Source organism: Uloborus diversus, chromosome 1, assembly GCF_026930045.1.
Source record: "Uloborus diversus isolate 005 chromosome 1, Udiv.v.3.1, whole genome shotgun sequence".
Classification (NCBI taxonomy): Eukaryota; Metazoa; Arthropoda; class Arachnida; order Araneae; family Uloboridae; genus Uloborus; species Uloborus diversus.
This window is the reverse complement of record NC_072731.1, coordinates 263,324,071-263,347,834: the sequence shown is the minus strand read 5'-3', so window position 1 is coordinate 263,347,834 and position 23,764 is coordinate 263,324,071. Positions and strand designations below refer to the sequence as shown.

General features: G+C 32.2%; 1 protein-coding gene across 1 annotated transcript in view; it reads right to left on the bottom strand.

Moving 5' to 3' along the window:
• Positions 1 to 23,764, bottom strand: part of LOC129227357 (mRNA export factor-like) — a 38,363-nt gene continuing 14,599 nt past the window's right edge. The window contains exons 8-11 of the mRNA XM_054861907.1: positions 19,685 to 19,861; positions 15,600 to 15,794; positions 6,145 to 6,227; positions 1 to 140 (exon numbers count right to left, since the gene is read on the bottom strand). Coding sequence (XP_054717882.1) covers positions 137 to 140; positions 6,145 to 6,227; positions 15,600 to 15,794; positions 19,685 to 19,861 — 459 coding nt within the window. The 3' untranslated portion in view covers positions 1 to 136. The remainder of the gene's footprint in view (positions 141 to 6,144; positions 6,228 to 15,599; positions 15,795 to 19,684; positions 19,862 to 23,764) is intronic.

Below are 23,764 nucleotides of genomic sequence, written 5' to 3'. Positions count from 1 at the left end.
GCATTTTGTTTTATTACAACACAAATAAATGATCATGAGTAGTTCTTTATACACTGGCACTAATGAGCACATAGTAAACATTTTCATTGTCAGTGCTTCCACTAGTAGATATCTGCTGAGAAGTCCGTCAACTGTTTCAACTGAAATAAAAAGACAAAGGTCAAACACGTAACAATGATCGATCAATCATAAAATATTTCAAGACTACCTTTCACGGCCCCTCCACAGTAGTTTTAGAAAAATTATGCAGTAAAACCTGTCTACAACGAAACTGTTGGGACCTAAAAAAAATACAGTAAAACCTGTCTACAACGATACTGTTGGGACCTAAAAAAATACAGTAAAATCTGTCTACAACGATGCTGTTGGGACCTAAAAAAAATACAGTAAAACACAATACTGTTGGAACATTTAAAAAATACAGTAAAACCTGTCTATAACGATACTGTTGGGACCTAAAAAAAATACAGTAAAACACAATACTGTTGGGACCTAAAAAAATACAATAAAACCTGTCTACAACGATACTGTTGCGACCTAAAAAAAAATACAGTAAAACACAATACTGTTGGGACCTTTAAAAAAACAGTAAAACCTGTCTACAATGATACTGTTGGGACCTAAAAAAATACAGTAAAACACAATACTGTTGGGACCTTAAAAAAATACAGTAAAACCTGTCTACAACGATACTGTTGGGACCTAAAAAAAATACAGTAAAACGTGTCTACAACGATACTGTTGGGACCTAAAAAAATGCGGTAAAACCTGTCTACAACAATACTGTTGGGACCTAAAAATTATACAGTAAAACCTGTCTACAACGATACTGTTGGGACCTAAAAAAATACAGTAAAATATGTTTACAACGATACTGTTGGGAGCTAAAAAAATACAGTAAAACCTGGCTACAACAATACTGTTGGGACCTAAAAAAATACAGTAAAACCTGTCTACAACGAAACTGTTGGGACCTTAAAAAATACAGTAAAACCTGTCTACAACGAAACTGTTGGGACCTAAAAAAATACAGTAAAACCTGTCTACAACAATACTGGTGGGACCTTAAAAAATACAGTAAAACCTGTCTACAACGATACTATTGGGACCTAAAAATTATACAGTAAAACCTGTGTACAACGATACTGTTGAGACCTAAAAAAAATACAGTAAAATATGTTTACAACGATACTGTTGGGAGCTAAAAAAATACAGTAAAACCTGTCTACAACAATACTGTTGGGACCTAAAAAAATACAGTAAAACCTGTCTACAACAATACTGTTGGGACCTTAAAAAAACACAGTAAAACCTGTCTACAACAATACTGTTGGGACCTAAAAACATACAGTAAAACATGTCTACAACAATACTGTTGGGAGCTAAAAAAATGCAGTAAAACCCGTCTACAACAATAGTGTTGGGACCTAAAAAAAATATAGTAAAACCTGTCAACATTGATGCTGTTGGGACCTAAAAAAAATACAGTAAAACCTGTCTACAACGATGCTGTTGGGACCTAAAAAAAATACAGTAAAACCTGTCTACAACGATACTGTTGGGACCTAAAAAAAATACAGTAAAACTTGTCTACAACAATACTGTTGGGACCTAAAAAAATACAGTAAAACCTGTCTACAATGATACTGTTGGGGCCTAAAAAAAATATTGTTACTGACAGGTTATCGTTACAGACAGTTTGATTATTCATGCTGACGTTTTGCTGGGACCAACGAAAATATCGCTGTAGACAGGTTTATTGTTATAGCCAGTACTGTTATACACAGGTTTCACTGTATTTGAGGATGCATTCTACATTAGGACGATTTATTGTGGTCCCTTGAAAGGTACTAAATAGAGGATCAACTGTATAAATAAAGTTATTTAAACTAGTTTTATGCCTATTAAATATCTAAAGCAGCATTATTGTTGAATTATTACCAAGTAGAAGTCAAAATTATACAGTGTCAAAAAAAAAAAAAAAAAAAAACAGCATTAACTTTATTAGTAGGGTTTTAGAGTGTGGGATGCTTATAGGAGTTGAATATTATAAATTCTTGAAACTTTGCTAGTGCCAAGGACAATAATAAGAAGCATTGAATTTTGAGACATTCTCTGAATAAAATATACTTTTAGGGCAAATGTTGATTTTTCCACACTCAAACTATAAAACATGACACAGGCACAGTACTTAATATATTGGGTTATCGGAAAATGATACATGCCTCTATGAACTAAATATTAATGCCATAATATTAGTAATATGCAATTATGGGTTTTGTTTCTTTTAATATTTATTATGTTGTAATATTTTTACTGTCCCTGTTACAGAGTAAAACATGTGGCCAAAAACTATTTCGTAAGCACAATGTTGAGTTTTATTAAAAGGGATTCAGCCCACAATTTTCCATCTAAAAGAAAAGAGGAATCGAAACCGCAAATGCATTAACACTTATTTTATTTTATCTTTAGTTGTTTTTGAAGTATTAATATTTCAATAAATATTGAATAGCTACAAATATCGTCAAGTTTATAAGAAATTGGTTGTATTATGAAAAATATATGATGTGTAATGAAAGTGCAGATCAGCAGCAGGGGCCATCCTAAAGTTTCAAAGATAAGCAAGTGAAAATAATAAATGTCAATTTAAATAAAAATATGCAAGAAATTTAAAAATTGCAAAAAAAAAAAAAATTACACTTGTGTCTAACCCTCCCCACACAAAATTCATCTATAATAGAATTATTTATTTCAACCCTGTCAAATGACAAATTTTCAAGAAAAGTTATATCATCATATTATATTGGATCAGTAGGGATTACAATGCTTTTTACTGAATGAAATAAATATCATGTGTGTCCTTTTAGTTTAAAATGTTTTTATCCTGATTGAAAAATTTTAATATGATAGTGAAAATGCTTTTTGTAAATTTTAGGGCTTAGTCCTCGACTGATTTAAGAAACAATTGGTCCAATTATCATGTACCAAAATCATAGCTTGCTGCTAAGTCCATTTATCTAGAAAACTCTATAGGTATATTTTCAAAATCAGTCTATCAGTTTGTGTATTGTAAATTCCATCGGTAAAAACAATGACAAGAAGTGAGATCTTTTATTAAACTTATGTAAAAAGTTCTTTTAGATCCCCCCCCCCCGCTTAACATATAAATATACAGCAGTTCTCTCCTAAGATATGTGAAAACTGCGATGCCAGCTTTTAAAAGCGTAATGAGAATTAACTTTATGGGTAGTGCTAATCTAGTTCTGACAAAATCAGCTTAATTTTAAACCGGTTATCACATCCAGAGACTGCAGTTTTGTTCTTAGTAGAACTTATCAATCTGGATTAGTGAATGATCGAGCTGGGCTTAGGGACAGTAACTTACTGCTACAGGGTCGCCTACTGCTCCGTATTTTGCGGAGTTGCTCCGCTAAAATGGTGGAACTCCGCGGCTCTGCAAAGAAGTTCTTTTGCTTCGCATTTCTTTGAAAGTTTTTAAGCTTAAATTTTGCTATTTTATCATAACAAACATGTAAATATGGGAAATTAAAGACGCTTATACTCAAAGACTGAAGTAGTGTTTAAAGCTGTTTTATTAATTTAAAAATAGTTATTTTTGTACTACTACTTAAAATAATTTATTAAAGCTATAAAACAATTTTAGATATGTGGTTTTAGTTATTTTTATTGTTTTTTATATAAAATGTTAAACTGCTCCGCAAAATTTTAAATTGCTCCTCAAAATCACTACAGATGCTGCTAAACACCCAAGCTTTGCCCTCAATGGGCTCGTTTCCAAAAAAATTTTCTGAAAGTAACAAAGTATTTTTTTCTGAAAGAACAAAAGTATTTTTTTCTAAAAGTATTTTTTTCTGAAAGAACATGCTTAAAAACATAGGATCTATTTTTTAAATAATTCGTTTAAGTTTAATACTTTTAAAAAATTACTTAAATCGGTGCTCTTTTATTGTTTAACACTTCTGACGATGACATCACAAATAATGAAATGCCATTCTGTGTTGCCATTCAGAACAAAATATTTAATTCTTATCTTTAGTCACGTGTATTGGCAACGATACGGTTGATAGCAAGCGTAGAGCGCAATTTTAATTGGCTTCTTGATTATCATAACCTGGAAACGCGGTACAAAGAGCATCATTTGTGATGTCATCAAGACCACGCCTTGTTTGAAAAATCGGACATTTTAAAAAATTAATTTAAAAATGACTGTTGGGAAAATGAAAGAATTTTCTGGGTCCATGTTATTATTTTTGCTTATTTTATCAATTTCAGTGACTAAAAGTACTCATTTTGACAGAAGGAAACAACCCCATTGCACCATTGCAACACAGAACAATTGCAAGCACCAGTTGCTAATTTGCGAGAAATCCCTCACACTTCCTCAAATGACCCAGAAGTATTGAAAAACTGAGATTTTAATATTAGATTGTCAATATCTTTCTACATTTTTAAGATATTGAACTGGAACTTTTTAATGAGTTGCCGTATTTACTTGGATTTTAAACTGAGAGAGTTATTAATTGCTATCCTTCGCGCATGCGCAGTAAAAAATTAGCTGCTTCAAATACAACATGAAAACATGGAATTTTATGATCGGTTTTTTTTTTTTTTTTTGTGGAGCCGGAGCAGGGATTTACGGGATCGAAAAGTGTGTTGTGAACGTGGCTAATGTGATGACATCTGCCTCCAGCTCGGTTATTCACTATTCCAGACTGAGGAGAACGAAATTGCAGTCTCAGGGTGTAATAACTGTGCTGTCTGATATATTGCATGCAAAATACAGCTAAGCTCTTTCAGAAGCATCCGAAACTTAAAATTTTTAGGAGGGGGGAATTCGTAAATTAGAGAATGAAACTGAATGGTAAAATGCAAGCATGCACACACACCAACACTTAATAAAAAACAACATTTGGCACTATAACAAAAAATATATAAAAGTAAATAAAACAATAGTTTCAATGCTGCAATAGTCTCCAAATTTGTTAAAAATGGCTAACATTTATCAAATAAGGAATTTTTTGCGAGGTCACTGTGACCTCACATGGGGGGAGGGCGAGTGCTGAACTTTTTTCTACTTCCAACCACCAGTTTTCTTGTGTTATAAAAATCACACAGCTATTATCATACAGAGATTATTTCCATAACGTTGTAATACTTCATTCTTGTTCATGTTTAGGAATTTCTGTATGGACTTTTAAGATTGTACATCAAGAAATACTATTGATTATTTTGATTTACATTGATATTAGGCTATTTTCTGATAAATATATTAAATTTAGTTTATAAATTTTACATTAGTGATTTCTAATAAATTTAGCGATTAGAGCATTTCAGTATGTTAGTTTTGGAAAATTCATAAATATAACATGGATATGGAAATTGGTTTCCAAAAAAAAATTAATTCACTTATTATTTACCAGCATAAAAGATGCTATGAATATAGATCATGTAGAGTTACATTTCTCTGGCTCTGAACTTTAAAATAAACCACAAATTTAAGACTTAAAATTTCGCATACAATCAAAACAATTTTTTATAAAAAAGCAGGTTTGTTAAAGCTAATTTTCTGTGGAAATATTATTAAATTGAAAAAGATTATAAATTTCTGAAAAAATTAAGGTAAAAAAATTGACAATGTTTAAGATTGTCTCTGAAAAATAACACTACACAAGTCTACAATCATGCATTTAACTAGAAGATATAGTTAAATAAAGCACTGAAATTGATGATAACTTTGAAAATCATTTTTAAAATTTTTATTTCAATAAACAATGTTTATAAAATGTTAATTTTTTTTAATGAAACAGTAAAAGTAAAAACAGTCAAAACAAAGCATCAAATTTAACTGAGCATTAAATCGTGCGTACTATTTATTATTTTAGATTGTTTTGCTATTTTCACACTTCTGGTTCATAGAGTAACTTTTACGTATATAATTCATGCTTAAAGAGAAAAAAAAACAAAGCAAGACGGACAAATAAAACAGTACAAAAGAATGCAGACATGCTTATGGAAAAAAAGACAGTGCAATATTTATTGTAAAAAAAATATGATACATGATAAATAAACATCAGAATTTGTAAAAGAAAAAAAAAATCAAAACTTTATATACAACACAATTACTTTTTATTTCTAGGTTTCAGTTCTTCAAAGCATGGATGCAAGTAAATATAGTTTTTCTTTTGTGCATTATAAAATTCATGGCCCTGTAAAAAATAAAATAAATTAGATTTTTTTTTATAAACTTTTGAAAAATTCATGTTTATTCATAAAATCTTGAAATTCCTCAAAAGTAGTATAGATAGGATAAATGTCCCCAATATGGAGTACAGGCAGTGTTGCCAGATGGTCAAATCCAGATTTCCCCAAAAAGCGATGTTTTCTATCAAAATTCCCCAAATTCAAAAATTATTTTTCCACTAATATTTTCAGGGGCGTAGCTAAGGGGGGGGGTTTGGGGACAAACCCCCCCCGAAAAGTTAGTCTCAAAAAACAGAGAAAAAAACAGAGAAGTGAAAGAAAAAAAAAAGAAGAAAAGGAAAAAATTCCAAGCGATTATACATATATATATATATATATATATATATATACATTATATATATATATAAATATATATATATATAAATATATATATATATAAATATATATATATATATATATACATATATATATATATAAATATATATATATATATATATACATATATATATATATAAATTATATATATATATATATATATATATATATATATATATAATATAAATATATATATATATATATATATATATATAAATATAAATATAAAAGAAGTAACCCCCCCCCCCCGAAAGTCGGGTCTAGCTACGCCACTGAATATTTTCATTAAATGAATTGACTTCCTTTAATATTTTTGTCTCTTAAAAAAAAATTTTTCCCCAAATAGCCAAATTTTCTTATAAAATTCCCCAATTTTTTTTTTCTTCCCATTTTCACTCTTTTTTTTTTTTGTTTTGTTTTTAACTTTCTTTATCTTCTTCACTAATAATAAAGCTGAGTCTCTCTGTCTGGATATCTCTCTGTATGTCAGGATCTCTGTGACGTGCATAGCGCCTAGACCATTCGGTCGATTTTCATGAAATTTGGCAAAGAATTAGTTTGTAGCATGGGGTGTGCACCTTTAAGCGATTTTTTGAAAATTTGATTTTGTTCTTTTTCTATTCCAATTCTAAGAACATTTTACCGAGCAAAATTATCATAAGATGGACGAGTAAATTACCAAGCTAGCATAACGTGGAACCGTGACGTGGGCAAGCCAATTGGCGAGAAATTCATTATCCATTATTCGTTAATATACAGGTGAACCAAATGACCTTTTAAATTTCTACTTCGGGCAAAGCCGTGCAAGTGCCACTAGTCATAAATACAAGCGTCTGACCCAAAGATGAGAAATAGCCAAATGTTTTTTTTTTCTACTTGCATTTACTACTCTGCTTCTGTATGTACATTTAAACTATGATTTTTTTATATATTTATCCAAGAACATTCTTCATCACACTTATTTTTACCTGTTTCACGTATCAACTAGTTACTCACGCAGAACATGAATGCGAATTCCGTAGCATAATATTCCACATAATGCGAATTCCATAAAGTTGAGCAAAGCTAAACCAACGCTGTTTGATACAAACAATGTAACTACTAATTCCTGTCGTGAATCTCAATACGAAAAAAATCTTTTTTCCCCCGAGGGTATTAAAAATTTGCCCAAAAACATGCGAAAACAAAATGTTCTGTCGCCATATCTTATTGTACAAAAAACGCATTATTTAATTATTGTGAACAAATATAAAATGAAGGAACAAATACCAAACTAAAAAAATCAATAATAAGAAGGAACAATTGCCACTGAGCCTGGAACTCATTTTAGTGAAAATATTTCCTGCAGCTAAAAGTATTCTTACTGAATTCATGCAGGCCAGTGGTACTGTTAGCAATTTGAAATTTACGATGTATTTGATCTTGTTATTTTTTTTTCTCTTTCCGAAATTCTTTACAATTATGTAAATATCTGAAAATATGTTCCAACTGATTATGCCTTACCTCTTTGGAAATGTCCAAGACATAACAAATATTGTCTCGCTTGTAACAAAATTCAATAGCGAGACAGAACAGCTAATACCGGCGATAACAAATTACTTTTCGTTGTACTAACATGAAAAAGATTTTTTTTTTTTTAAATTCAGTACAGTTGAGACAAGTATTTTTTTTTAATGAAATATCAAAGAATTGCTGCAATTAATTGCTGCAATAAATTGTTCCTTGCACAAACACATTTGTAATTACAATTAAAATTAATTTCCACTAAACTCAAGAAACTACGATTCATCACACCATCTGGTGATGAAAATATCACTTTATAATATTTCCTCTACTTTTATGTTCATTTATATTCTATAAATTCATGCTTTTGAAGTAAAATTTTTACTTCAATTGATTGGTTTTGGTACTGTCTCATTAAAAAGAAACGTATATTTAAGATATAAGAGTGTATATCTAATTGGTTAAATTGAAAACTCTTTAATCAGAAACTATTTATTATTTTACCTAATGTCAAAAATCGCGGCACTCTACCTCGGCAAATACCGGTATTAGGAAATTGCAAAAGAGATCCAAATACCGGTATACCGGTATTGCAGTCACTATATACAACAAACAATACATTGAATGATTTTTGATGTTGAATCTTTTGAAACAATTATTCCATGCCTTCTAATAGCTATACAGACTTCAAACTAACTTCTTCTTTTGCAGTATTTTAGAGGATTTCTAAAAGCATCAAATTCTAAATGATTATATTTTTTGCTTTTTTGGGCAAGCACAATTTTATGCAATTCTTTGACAAAACTAGTATGTTGTGGCCATCACGAAACTTTCTTCTATATTTTTCCTTTTTCTGATCCCTCCCCATGCTTGACGAGGAAGCAATATTCCCAACAAAAACAAAATTACACATGCAAAAACTTGACGACCATCCCAATGTCTGAATTATTGCAAAAGCAAAGCAAAGAGCGAAAATTGAAAGTTATTTTAAAAGCCTTGCTTGAATTAATTACAAATATTTTATTTGTTAACAAATATAAAATGGCAACAGTTAAAAATTTTAAATCATTTTCCGATCATTTCCATTCAATTAAAATCACGAGAAATACGCAGACGACAATCTATTACGATTTATATTTCTTATTGTTGCATTAATAAAAATATTTTTATTCGCAAAAAAAAAAAAAAAAAAAATCAACACCTTGGAGCGATTGGAGTCAAAATTGAACCAAAGCCTGTTTACGTATGGATTCACATATATTCCAAATTTCAACCAGAACGTAGCATTACTTCTTGAGATAGGGCACTCACAATGGAAAAAAAGAACGGGCGATTGCGCTACCCCCCTTTTTAGCTGCTGACACCAAAATAAAATCAGCTCTTATACCCACTAAGGGCTACTTGCCGATAAATTTTTCTTTCATTCCGTTCATTATTTCTTGAGATACAGCAGTCACAATTGACGACAAAAAACGTTCTATAGCTCAACCCCCCTTTGAGTTATTGACACCAAAATTGAATCAGCACCTGTTCCTGTTAATGGCAACATATGGACGAAATTTTGTTTGATTCCGCCAGTTACTTCCTGAGGAATAGCAAGCACGCGTAACTCAAAAAACGTCCCATTGCTCCACCCTCCTTGGAGGAATTCGCGCCAAAAACCAATGGGCACAAGTTCACATAGGGGCACATATGTGTACCAAATTTCGTTCAATTTCATGCGGTAGTTTTTGTTGTAGAGCGGCCACAAAAAACTGGTCACACACAGACGTGACACACATACACATACAGACATTTTCCAAAAATAGTCGAAATGAACTCAGCACACCTCAAAACTTTCGAATCCGTCAAAATTCGAAATTCGAAAATTTGCACGAATCCAATACTTTCTTCTATATATTAGATATAGAAGAAAGTAAAAAGGGGGAAGGGAGACAAAATAACCATAAAAGTGGAATTTCGCAAATTTGAAAGTTTAAAATTCGTAGAATTGGGATAATTCACATGTATGAACTATAAAGCAATAACATTAAATCAAGCTCTCCAAACAAAACACTCTGCTTACTGCAATATATCTATCTATACTAATATTATAAAGAGAGAGAGAGCGGATTTTTATATGTTTATATGTTTGAAGTTGGAAAGTTTTGTTAGGAATGAGAAGAACTTTAAAAAATATAAAAAAGGGGTCAATGAATATATACAAAATAATGACATTGTATCAACAATTAACTTTTAGCTGATAAAATATACTGACTTGCCAACCGGGGGGGATTTTGTATTGTAATTTTTATACTATTGAATGTTTCAATGCGAGTTATTGTGTTTTTTTTTCTCTGGAGTCAAACAGTCCAATAAATGTTCTGTGTAAAATTTTTACTACTTGTGTAAAATTAATTTGTAAATATTTCTGTTAATACATATTTGTGTTTGTACTCCATACTAAATCAATTAAAAAACACTGCGGACAGTGCCTTTGGCGCTCTTTAGTGTTAAATTTAATACTAACTCGTGTTGAACTATAGTCAAGATTTTCTTAATGTTTTGTTATGAAGTTTGTAATTTATGTTTTATAATTTGTAAGTTTTTTAACTTTACTTTTTTTAATTTTGCTTACTGTTATGTATGTTATGATATTACCATATCATTGTGTGACAATTTTTTTAAAAAAGTAATATCCGAAACCATTGCAACTATTCGAGAAATTCTTTTACTATATGAAAGTCGCATTCTTACTGAGTGACACAGGCTATAAATTATGCATATATGTATTTATACTATTTTTTAAAACTAATAGTTTGTCTTTTCACGACCAGTTTATGTTTCGTACTGTTTTGTTGTTACGTACGTGAAAACAAACCCCGTTTGCCTCTCACCGGTAACAGGGGTAGAAGTGACCGACTTGTCACATATAGGACATTTTCCACAAAAAATATAGGACAAATATAGGACACATTATATGAATAATTTTGCTATGAAAAAAGAAATAATACATATCATATATTATTCAGTTATTCTTATCAATGATTTTGTTGAAAAAAAACCTCAAACAAAATATTTTACATCTATAATGACTTCCCTGTAGTTGAGGGAATAATTTTTGAAAAAAGTGTACTTTATAGACTAAATAACTAAACAAAATTTGAAGAAAGATAATTTATTTTTTTTCCTCACTCATGACCCAAGTACTAATTCCACTGCTCTTAGATTTTATATCTAAACTGAACCCTTTACCACTTGTATTAGGAACAAACAGAGCTTGAGAAGGATCCTTCTGACGTTTTCCAGAGTTTTCTTTATGCTTGAACGTTTTAGCATGCAGCCTCAATTGCGAAAATCCACTATTGCTTATCGGCACTGAACAGTTGCAAAAATGACAAAAAGCGATAAAATCCTTTAGTGCACCATGCACCAAAATTTGTAGAATTAATGTCCTCCTGATTCACCAACTCCACACGAAATGTTGTTAAGCAATGCGATTTCACCATTATAATTCCACTTATTACAACAAACTACGTTTTAACATCATAAGGAACTAATTATTCCACGATCCCAAAATTCCACAAAAAGAAAAGATTGCAAAAAGAAAATTAGAACATTCCGATCAGAAAATGCACTGAACGCAAAAATATACCAACGAAAACCATGATGGAAAACAAAACAAACGGCTGTTGCCCCCCCCCCCCCAATGCAAAATTCTAAAACCAACTTCAGCATTAGTTCTCGAAACTCCACCCACTATAGAGTGACGTCACATTGCTGTAGCTAATGAGAGAAGATGCCTGTTGCAGAATTTAGTCAGTTGAGTTTTTTAATTTGAAATTCGTTTGGGCACGTACTTTCAGCGAAAAATCCGATATCAGAAAGTTTATTTACCGTTCTTTTTAAATGATATATATGGTATAAAACGAGAATATAGGAAATATAGGACATTTTTGAAAAATATAGGAAATATAGGACGATTTTGATGCTTTTTTTTAAATATAGGAAATATAGGATATATAGGACTACTTCGACCCCTGCGGTAATAACAGATCTGTTAAAAGTTCCCATTCAAATTGAATCCTGAGGCATGAGAACTACGAGATTGCCGATGGTTACCGACTTTTAGCGGGAAACGTTCTTAAGTTTTGCAAAGTAGTATACTTGCTGAAATTGGACACATCAGTTGCCCATTTTATTTTACAGGTACTTTTCTGAATTGTTTTTACAATGTGCAGTGCCCACCGCTTATTAACAGGGTTGGCCGGATTGGACCCAATTGGGTCAGACCCAATGGGTTTTTTTTTGAAAAAACCCATTTAAAAAAACCCATTATTTAGCCCACTTTTGGGTTTTTTTAATTTTCGGAGAAGTTTTTTAAAAAATTAATTTAAATACTTTCATAATTTAAACTTCTTTTTCATTTCTTCTTCACCACAGACATTGGACATAAAAAATGAATTTTTTTAAATAGTATTTCTCAACTCTTAACAGCATTAAAAAAAATGTTTCGAAGATTTTAAATAAATATATTTAACTTTTTTCTCTAACTGATAAATAAAAGGACTCAAATTATTTTGACTAAGTCCTGTCACGTCTGATTTCCCCAATATTTGCAGATTGTACAGAGGAAACTACTCCAGCTAAAAAGCTTTCATGTGAATTATTTCCTGCAAACAAATACGTCGCAAATCTCGAATAAACACAAGGGCATATTTTTTAATTAACAGGTTTTTCAAACGGTCGGGCAGAAAACAGAACAGGATGTACAGTATTTTCATTATCTTACGAAAAAGTTTAATATTTCTTACTCTGTAGACAGAAATAGAAAAACAGACAACATAAAATTGAAAGAAATATCTTGATTAAGCTGGAATTCAGTAAAAAGGGAGTAAAAACTACTTGAGGTTCTACAATAGTTTTGCATAACAAAATGAAATACAGGAAAGTAAAATGCAAAAAAAAAAAGTAGTAGCAATTAAAAACGAGCAATAGATTTTCTCACTCGAGAAGTAACTTTACCTTTACTGTTGGTAATCATGGAAACTAAAAAATCTGAAACTTCACCATTCTTGGGTTTTGTTGTCTTTTATACTTTTCTTCAGAAAACGCTGAATTTTAACTAGTTTTCCAGCTTTTTTACCCCAAGACAATTTTTGCGCTTTGTCCATGTACTTACGCTACAATATGCTACAAGTACCCCACATTTTCCCTAAAAAAAGACAAAAAAAACCACATTTCTTTTAAAAAACCCAGCTTTAGTTGGGTTTTTTTGGGCTTTATTTAAAAAAACCCAAAAAACCCTGGGTCCATGGGCTTTTTCAGAAAAACCCGGGTTTTTGCCAACCCTGCTTATTAAAATCACATTCGTTCTGAGGACATTTGATTTTATAAAGCGGCTGGTTTTATAAACCGGCACTCATGCACTGAAAAAAAAAAAGGTTTTTAAGTATAAACACTCTAAAAAAGAAATAAATTACGATTAGTTGTATTTTATTTTTAGTCTAGTTGTATTATTTTAGTGCAGTTGCAAAATACAGTTGACATTTTAAACTTACATAAGGTACATCTTTAAAATTTCTCAAGTATCTTAAAATATTGACTTATTGTCGTTTGAGTAAGAGAATTTGAAAGTAAAGATTGAAAAATCCCTAATTTAATTGCAGCATCACACTAACTACATTTAGGGAGCTTGTCATACTAATTCAAAATTTCGAATTAATCTTTCACACTCAAGTCGTCACGACTTGCTAGCTAACAATTTTAACTCAATTGTAAAAATGAACTGTTAACCCCTGTAGATAGCCGAATGAGCACGAACTGATTGACTCAGTGGTGAGTGAGCAGGGCTGCATGTCGAAACAGTTCTGCGAAGTGGAAACAGGCAGCAGCAACTAAACATACGGCTCTGAAACAATTCTCTGGAGACAGCTTCATTCTTCTTCTTTTTTTTTCATTCAACACCCCCCCCCCCCAAAAAAAAAAAAGTACACCCTTCACCTTTTTTTTTTCGTTTTTGTTTATGTGGAATTTGTTATTTTATTGGTACTGCAATGTTTCAAAATCCTTTGAAAGAAAAAATAAAAACCTGGTTCTATTCAGAGAAGAATTAACATGTGCTCTCCAAAAGTTTGATTTTATAAAACGGCGAGGATGATTTTATTAAAGGATAAACCTAACATGTTTTGATATAGAAATGATTCTGTTCTTCCAGATTTGATTCTATAAAGCGGCTGATTTTATAATTTAGTGATTTTATTAGTGGCGGGCACTGTATACGCACTACAACGTTACGTACGGGAAGATTGTATTCGGTGGCATTGATTGTATTCATATGTTGGTTTCTCTTGATCAGGAAATGAAGTAAATCAGTTTGTTTCAAAATTTCATAAAAAAGGAAGAAAAAATGTTGTTTACCATTACATTTTAAATTAAAAAGTACCTGTAAAGAATTTATATAAGATAAGTAATGTTTTAACCCGAACCAGGGCCAGATTTTGGAAGTGTGGAGGCCCCGGGGCAACGAAGGAGTAGAGGCCTCTAATCAGGGCTCGAAAAGAGATCATCATATTTTCGAAAACATCCGATACTTTGATATATATCCGAATATTTTGATACATATGTATATATCCGATATTTTTGACCCGTGAAAATTAGGATATTTTGTAAAAATTTTATTGTGGGGGCCCCTTTGTTGTGGAGGCCCCGGGGCAACGAAGGAGTGGAGGCCCCTAACCAGAGTTCGAAAAGAGATCATCCTATTTTCGAAAACATCCGATACTTTGATACATATCCGAATATTTTGATACATATGTATATATCCGATATTTTTGACCCGTGAAAATTAGGATATTTTGTAAAAATTTTATTGTGGGGGCCCCTTTGTTGTGGAGGCCCCGGGGCAACAAAGGAGTGCAGGCCCCTAATCAGGGTTCGAAAAGAGATCATCCTATTTTCGAAAACATCCGATACTTTGATATATATTTGAATATTTTGATACATATGTATATATCCGATATTTTCGACCCGTGAAAGTTAGGATATTTTGTAAAAATTTTATTGTGGGGGCCCCTTTGTTGTGGAGGCCCCTAATCAGGGTTTGAAAAGAGATCATCCTATTTTCGAAAACATCCGATACTTTGATATATATCCGAATATTTTGATACATATGTATATATCCGATATTTCTGACCCGTGAAAGTTAGGATATTTTGTAAAAATTTTATTGTGGGGGCCCCTTTGTTGTGGAGGCCCCTAATCACGGTTCGAAAAGAGATCATCCTATTTTCGAAAACATCCGATACTTTGATACATATCCGAATATTTTGATACATATGTATATATCCGATATTTTTGACCCGTGAAAGTTAGGATATTTTGTAAAAATTTTATTGTGGGGGCCCCTTTGTTGTGGAGGCCCCGGGGCAGTAGAGCCCTCCCCCCTAAATCCGGCCCTGACCCGAACAATGTCGGGACGGGCCTCTATACTTAATACAGTAAAAAAATAATAATAATACCTTGGACCAGTCATAACTAACAGCATAAGCAAATATTTCCCCACGTGCATTGAAACAACATTTAGTGATGGATTGCTCCATTTGCTCCGACGTCTTCAGTTTAGTCCTCGCATCTTTGTCCCAGAAGCTGAATCTGCCGTCAGAGCCGACAGTGGCCAGTGTACCATGGACGGGGTGGAATGCTATGTCATTGACCTAAAACACATACAGCGGTTTCTTAAAATATATTTTTTTTTCGCATTACTGAGGTCAGAAACACCTTGCAAACACATCAGGATCTGATTGTCACTAAGAAAATCTTAAAGAACAAAAAATGCTATACATAAATACAGTTGAACATCTCACAAGCAACCATCCACCATCAGGGTTCGAAAATATCATGATATTTTTGAAAATATAAAAAATATCTGATATTTTGATATATATCGGATATTTTGATATTTTCAATCAACGCAAACTAAAGTCTTCAAAATAGTAAATGCATCTTCAAATCACTCTTTCATTTCTTACATTATTATTACATTATGGAGACTTACTCTATTTTCTTATAATTACAATATGTAGACTTAAAATTAAGGTTTCTTTCGTTATTTATACCTAATATTTCATTTAACATTTTTATCAATTTTAATGGAGTTAACATTAGCTGTTTTACTCATTTTCCCTCTATTAGCTAGTTTCACACAGTTGTACGATTCAGAAAAAAAATATGCACTAGTCAGAGTAGATTCATAAGACATTTTCTTTTTCTCTGACCAACGTTTTATATTTAATTAAACACTTTTAATATGAATTAAAATTGTTACATTACTAATAATTTTATGAATATACTAGTGGCACCCGCACGGCTTCGGCCGTAATAGAAAAATTAAAGGTCTTTTGGTTCGCTTGCATATTTACAAATGATGTATGGTGAATTTTCTCGCCAATTGGCTTGGACCGAGGTTAACAGTTCCACGTTATGATAATTTCGTATCTCGCCAATTGGCTTGTGCCCATGTAACGGTTCCACGTTATGATAATTTCGTAATTTATGATAGTTTTTTTTTCTTAAAATTGGAATAAAAAAAGAACCACATCGAATTTTCGAAAAATCCCTTTGAGGTGCACACCCCCATGCTACATACTAACTTTGTGCCAAATTTCATGAAAATCGGCCGAACGGTTCAGGCGCTATGAAGTCACAGACATCCAGACATCCTCCGGACAGAGAGACTTTCTGCTATATTATTAGTAAAGAAGATTAAAAAAAAGTATATATCATATTACTTTGTTATATTAATGACGTATTAATACACCATAAAACTATAGTATCTAACTTTTTGGTTATTTTTAATAAAATAAATGAACAATATTACTATGATTAATTTAATTTTTATACTAAAATAAGGTAGTTGAAAACATAAATATCGAAAGTATCAAAATATCATGATATTTTCAAAATAAATATCAGATATATATTGTGATATATATCATGATATATATATCTACCTATATATATCGGCGAACCTTGTACCAGTGGCGTGCCGCCCATGGACCAGAGGGACTAGGCTGGTCCCTTAAATATTTGCTCCTTCAAAAAAAATTACCTTGCAGAATAATTTATTAAGAAAAAACGTGAGCAGAAAAACAAGTTTATTAGAAAGCGCTACTTTTACTGCTCCTTCCTCCCTTTCTCCCCTGTGTGCGACGTCTTAAATGGACTTGTCCGAGGGACTAGCTCTTAAGAACCTGTTCCCCAGAACCCCAGTTCTCATATAGCTTTTGTTAGATCCTTGGCGTTCGCTCGGAAGCTTATTTGATTATTTCACGCATTTTTTAAACCAACGGACAAATTTTTGTTTCCGTACCTAGTGTACAGGTTTCTATGTGAGCTTCAGGAAACAACAAATTCACTAGTCAAAGTTATTTTCCTGCGTCCATTGTGGTTTTCTTTTGTAATGGAAGGGGACTCGGTCGAAAAAACAAGTCCCCAACTGGACGTAGTTGAGGAGAATGCGCAACAGTACAGACTGCCCCGAAGTTCGGAAGAGAATTGCTGTCTGCTGGACGTTCTCGCAAACCGTTCGTTCGGAGCTTTGACTTTCCAAGAGAAAGCTCAAATAATTTCACAGAGCAGGCCTACTCCAGACCTAGCAATATCTCCGAAGCTAAAAAATTACAATCGGCATTTTAAGGCCCTGCGTTTTTTTTTTTTTTTTGAAAAGGAAAAAGGCGCCTGGAATGCCAATGGATTTTCAGATATGAGCAATTTTTACAAGGCAACGATTCGTCACGAGAAAACCCAAGGACACTACCAAGCCATTACTCAGTTGAAAACGTTCGGTAAAACTCGAATATATTTTCATCTTAGTGAGCAATGTCGCTTATCAACTTTGAAGCATAACACTGAAGTTCATAATAATAGGGAAGATAATCTTTACTAATAATAAAGCAGAAAGTCTCTCTGTCCGGAGGATGTCTGGATGTCTGTAGGATATCTGTAGGATGTCTGTAGGATGTCTGTGACGCGCATAGCACCTGAACCGTTCGGCCGATTTTCATGAAATTTGGCACAAAGTTAGTATGTAGCATGGGGATGTGCACCTCGAAGCGATTTTTCGAAAATTCGATGTGGTTCTTTTTCTATTCCAATTTTAAGAAAAAAAAACTATCATAAATTACGAAATTATCATAACGTGGAACCGTAACATGGGCACAAGCCAATTGGCGAGATACGAAATTATCATAACGTGGAACCGTAACATGAGTACAAGCCAATTGACGTGAAAATTCACAATACATTATTTGTAAATACAGGCGAACCAAAAGACCTTTTAATTTTTCTATTACGGGCGAAGCCGTGCGGGGTACCACCAGTATATCTATAAATCTACTTTTGTGTATCGTAATTTACCGTAACCAACTGGTCCCCTAAAAAATATTGATCCGCACGCCACTGCCCTGTACCGCCATTCTGCAAAAAAGAGGTGGTTGCTTAGAAAAGTGTGTCCAATTGGCTTGTTTAAACTACTAAAACACAATTTTGCTACAGTCGAAACTCATTAAAACAAACTCAAAGGGACCTTTAAAATTAATTCGTCGTAGCTTGTCATATATGAGAAAAGAAGTGTTACGTGTGTTCAAATAAAATAGGCCAGGAAACAAAAATATAGTTTGCTTTAGCAGTAATTTGTTTCAAGCCTGTATGAGTTCTGAAGTTCGACCGAATAATATACTTAAAGTAATTGTTTATTGCTTTCATTAACTGAATTTTGTCTGTTAGGATGATTATATATAGTAACGGATCCGGTGCGACTTCCAACTTTCTTGAAAGGACGACACAGTTCTTGATTAAAAAAATACAGGAAATTTATTTACACTATGTACAGGGAAGATCGTCAACAACTGCTAAATTAATCATCAGCAATTAAGCAAATATCACACCACACCGTAAACTCAACGGTTACTCACGTATTTACTTCCAAATACGAAAAACAACACAGCGAAATGCCACGCAATAAACAGAGCTAATACGCTCTCAGTACAAATTCTCAATCGAAACCGACTTTTTAACACGCGGGACGCTTTTATAAACACCGAAAGAGAACTCTCAAATATTCCACAAGATTCCAAACGCTTCTGGAAAATAGTAGACCGTTATCAAATTTTATCAATGAACAAAAAAAGAAGTAGGGGGTTCGTATACCTTAGCCGAATGTATAGGGGGTTGTATATTCATTACGGGAGACTATTTACAGGTTACGTTACTACAATAATTACTATTTACAGAATTTGTAGCAATATTTTAGAACATTTTTCTAAAGTGTGAGGAAATTTGAGGAACATTATTTCTTCTTTCCTTTTCACCACCAAACCTCCTCATTTCTCAAAGTAGCGACTGCAACACTTGGATTACAACCCAGGACCTCCTAATTATGTCCGACCAAATTTGAGCCATTGTGGATTGTGCAAAAACATTATAAATTGAACTTAATATGTAACATTATAAACTAAACATTTAAACAAACCAATGAATACATCTAAAGCATCTATACATTCGCAATAACTTTCATAAAGCTAAGAAAAATAAACAACCAGCATACCGCATAAATGTCTTGATAGCCGTTTGAAGTGCCGTTGGATCGATGGCATTTAAAAGTAAAGTTGTCTTTTGGGTTTTGAGGATTGACATATTGAATGGCAACTCTGCCTTCTACACTTCCTAAAGCAAATCCACACGGAGAAGCTTTTTTATCCAAAAATATCGAGACTGTGCGATGCTGTAGGAAAAAATGAAAATTAAGCATGCAGATATCAAATGCATAATATCATAGTTAAACGTTACAAATGAAGCATTTTATTGCATTGGGGTTGTTTCTTTCAGTCAAAAGTACTACTTTCAGTCACTGAAATTGATAAAATAAGCAAAAATAATAACATTGGCACAGAAAATACTTTCATTTTCCTAACAGCTATTTTTTAATTATTTTTTTATAATGTCCGATTTTCCAAACAAGGCGTTGTCTTGATGACATCACAAATGATGCTCTTTGGCGCATCTTTCTACTGCATTTCTACCTTATGATAATCAAGAGCGAATTAAAATTGCGCTCTACGCTTGCTATTGTTGCCAATACATGTGAGTAAAGATGTGAATTAAATATTTTGCTCTGTGAATGGCCACACTGAATGGCATTTCATCATTTGTGATGTCATCGACAGAAGCGTAAACAATGAAAGTGCACTGATTTAAGTATTTCTTTTTTCAATATTAAACTTAAGCAAATTATTTAAAAAATTGTCAGATCCTACGTTTATAAACATGCTCTTTCAGAAAAATACTTTTAAATTTTTAGAAACTACACCATTAATAAACTGAACTGCTGCAATAGCTTCCAGTCATAAGGTGACTCAAGGAACTTGCAAATATTGTGGTTACAATGAAATTTTTTATTTTAACAGGATCCCTACACTTTTTGAGAATAAATTTACTAGACGTTTCCAGGCTTTCTGTGACAATTTAAGCACTTATTTTATCGACTTTTTAGCATTGTAAGGATCGAACTTAAATAATGCAAAAAGGAAATGCACTGTAGTTATCTAGAATTCTGAGAGGAAAAACGCTAAAGTTTTATACTTAAATTAAGAAGGAAAGAATAACAAATGAAGTTTATAACTTTGGATTTAATATTCTAATTCAGTGGCACACACAAGATGTTCTCAAATAGGATTCAATTATCCCAAACATTTATTAATACTTCTCATTCCTCCCCTCTTCCCGTCCAAAGTAAACAAAGTAGAAAATTTTAGCTAATGCAAATATAATACCAGTGCTGGTGATTTTTTGGAGGGGAGGGGGGGGGGGGTGAAAATGAGATCTTATAACCCCAATTTCAGGTGATCTTTGGTATGATTTAGTAATTTAATTTTGAATAGCAATAAAATTTAACAAAGTGAATATATTGGTAATTTTGCTACCCACTAGAGGTTCTCCTTGTGTGGTGCAAATGACCCCCCCCCCCTTGATCTCCTCAATTCATCTCTGTGCATAACATTTTTCCATTGATGTAATAAAAATTGTAAACAATTTTTAAATGCTAATCAGGGTCCATACTTATATTTGCTAGAAAAATTTCCATGACTTTTTTAAGATTTTTTCATGCACTAATAAAAATGTTCATGACCTTGTTACATGAATATTTAATAACTGTTTACCATCACACTAACCAACTTTTGAAAACGGATATTAGTAAAACTTCTACCTGAATGATATTACCTCAGTGTGGCACAGACACTATATTACCAAAAGTATAAGGACACTTTCAAAAGTTCGAATTTTTAATGATTTCTTGAGAAATAAGAAACCAATTGTTCTGTAGCTTTGGTCATATAAGACATGCTCCAGCTGTCATTTTCCAATGAAAGTTAAATCATCCATGCAATTAGGGGAACTGCAATAAGTTGAGGAAACAAAAAAAAGGGGGTTTTGATTATCCTTCATCATAACAAAATGTGAATAAGCTATAAATTGCAGAAATAAGCTTAGTTATAACATACGATTATTTTATGAACTTTAAGAAAAGTATCCTTATATTTGTGAACGATAAGCATTTCTTTCAAAAATACAAATTTTATTTTATTTATTTTTTTTACTCACAACACGCCCTCAAACCTTACCAAAACATTCAGAAAACTTGATAGCATATAATATGATATAACAGTTGGAATAAAAATGTTGAAAATTTGATGAAATATGAAGCTGAGTATAGGAATTATTTTTTCACTGAGCTTGAGCAAAAAATAGCAATTTATAACTCTCAAAATTTCTTAGCCAAGTAGATGTAAAGAAATATATTTAAAAAAAGTCCAGGTGATCCTATCATATAACCTTATAAAATACATTTGTCACCCAACAAGCCAAATTTTAATTATTCTCGGATAGGCAACGAATCATAAGGCATCATTCGCTTATTGGCAACACTTGCTTGCAATAGAACCCTGGATAATGCACATTAGATTTTGTACACATTTTTGAGATAAACTTGTACCTTAGGGGTTGATCACCCTCCCCCCCCCCAACCCTTTTGCAAATGCTACTGCTCTATTTCTTCCAACAAGCAGTTTTCCTTCTTTTTTTCTTTTTTTGTCTTCACCAATTTTCCCAATGCTTCCAAAACTTTCAGAATTTTTTCTAATTTCCCAGACATTTCCTTAATAATCTGAACTTATTTTCGATTTTACTGAATATTTCTTTCTATTACTCCAACTAATCCCCTTGCTTAACCCAAAATAAGGTAAAACTTTTCCAATAATGGTCAAAAAAAAAGAGAAATATCTGTATAGTATTTTTAAATGTTACAACAAATATTACTCGTTGGAGAATGAAAGAAGATCTACCTTTTCACAGAATAAGAGAAGATTCGAATGACATAATAGTTCAAAAAATCAGTAATCCAACGTCATAAAGCACAAAAATTGCAAAATATTGCAGACACGTGTTTCGGTGTTAGAAGGAACACCTTTTTCAATGCAAAGAAATGTGAGCTTCTGGATGAAAAGTCATCCGAGAAAACCTGAAAAAGGTGTTCCTTGTAACACCAAAACACGTGTCTGCAATATTTTGCAATTTTTGTGCTTTATGACGTTGGACTACTGATTTTTTGAATCTTCAGCACAAAGGTGTTTATTCGTTATTGCGACAAAATAGTGTTTCAAAGTATAAAAACTATAATAGCCTTGTCTTTTTATATAATCAAAGAATCAGATTGTGAAATTGTTAACTACATCCCATTTCAGAAGCATTCAACTTAGTTGTACGTATGTCTTGATATTAAGTTGACCTTAAGGAGTTTGGGCTGTTCAAAAATAATTTCTCAGAATAATTCAGAATTGGTTGATCGAATGAAAGGAGAAATGGCCCTCTTTAAACAGAACTGTTACTTTTAATTCTTCTGTTAATATCAAATACTATGCCCATTTATCTCAAAAATTATTTTCTCTTACTTGATCGAATAGAAATGTCTATATTACCTTCCATAATTAAAAACTGAACATATGTATCTATGTATGTACCTCTGTATCTATGTATCTATGTCCAAATTTCTTCTCCCGAACGACAGTGAACTGACCATCGAACCAGGTATCGATGGATTCGTCATCTTCCCGTCTTCATGTTTGGCTATTTAACATAATCCTCCGATAATAATTAGCGGAGATATCAATTAAAAACTATTAATTACGACTCTTAGATTTCAAAAGAAAATCCCTATTTTTCGAAGGCTTTCCTCCATTCAATTTATTAAGTGCTTCAACTCAACTTTCTGTAACGTAACAAGGCATTTATTAAAATTTGTAGTGTGAAGAAAATCATTGAGAAGAAAGATCTGTTGCCATTTTGTTTTCTCGAATTTGAACAAATAAAGATCTATATTTTGTTTCAGTGACTTTTCTTGCAATTGGGGGATTTAAAATGTTTGCTTTTTGGATATTTTTATGCAAACTGCTGCAAAATGTTACTGTTTTTTTTTTGTTCAAGCCTGGTTGTGGAACACGGGTCACTTGACATAACTTTTATTTTCGAGGTAGACCATGCAAAGCCGGGCGACGCAGCTAGTAGAACTAATACTTAATGGATTAATTCCAAAATGAAAACTATCAGCAACATAATATTAAAAAAAAAAAAA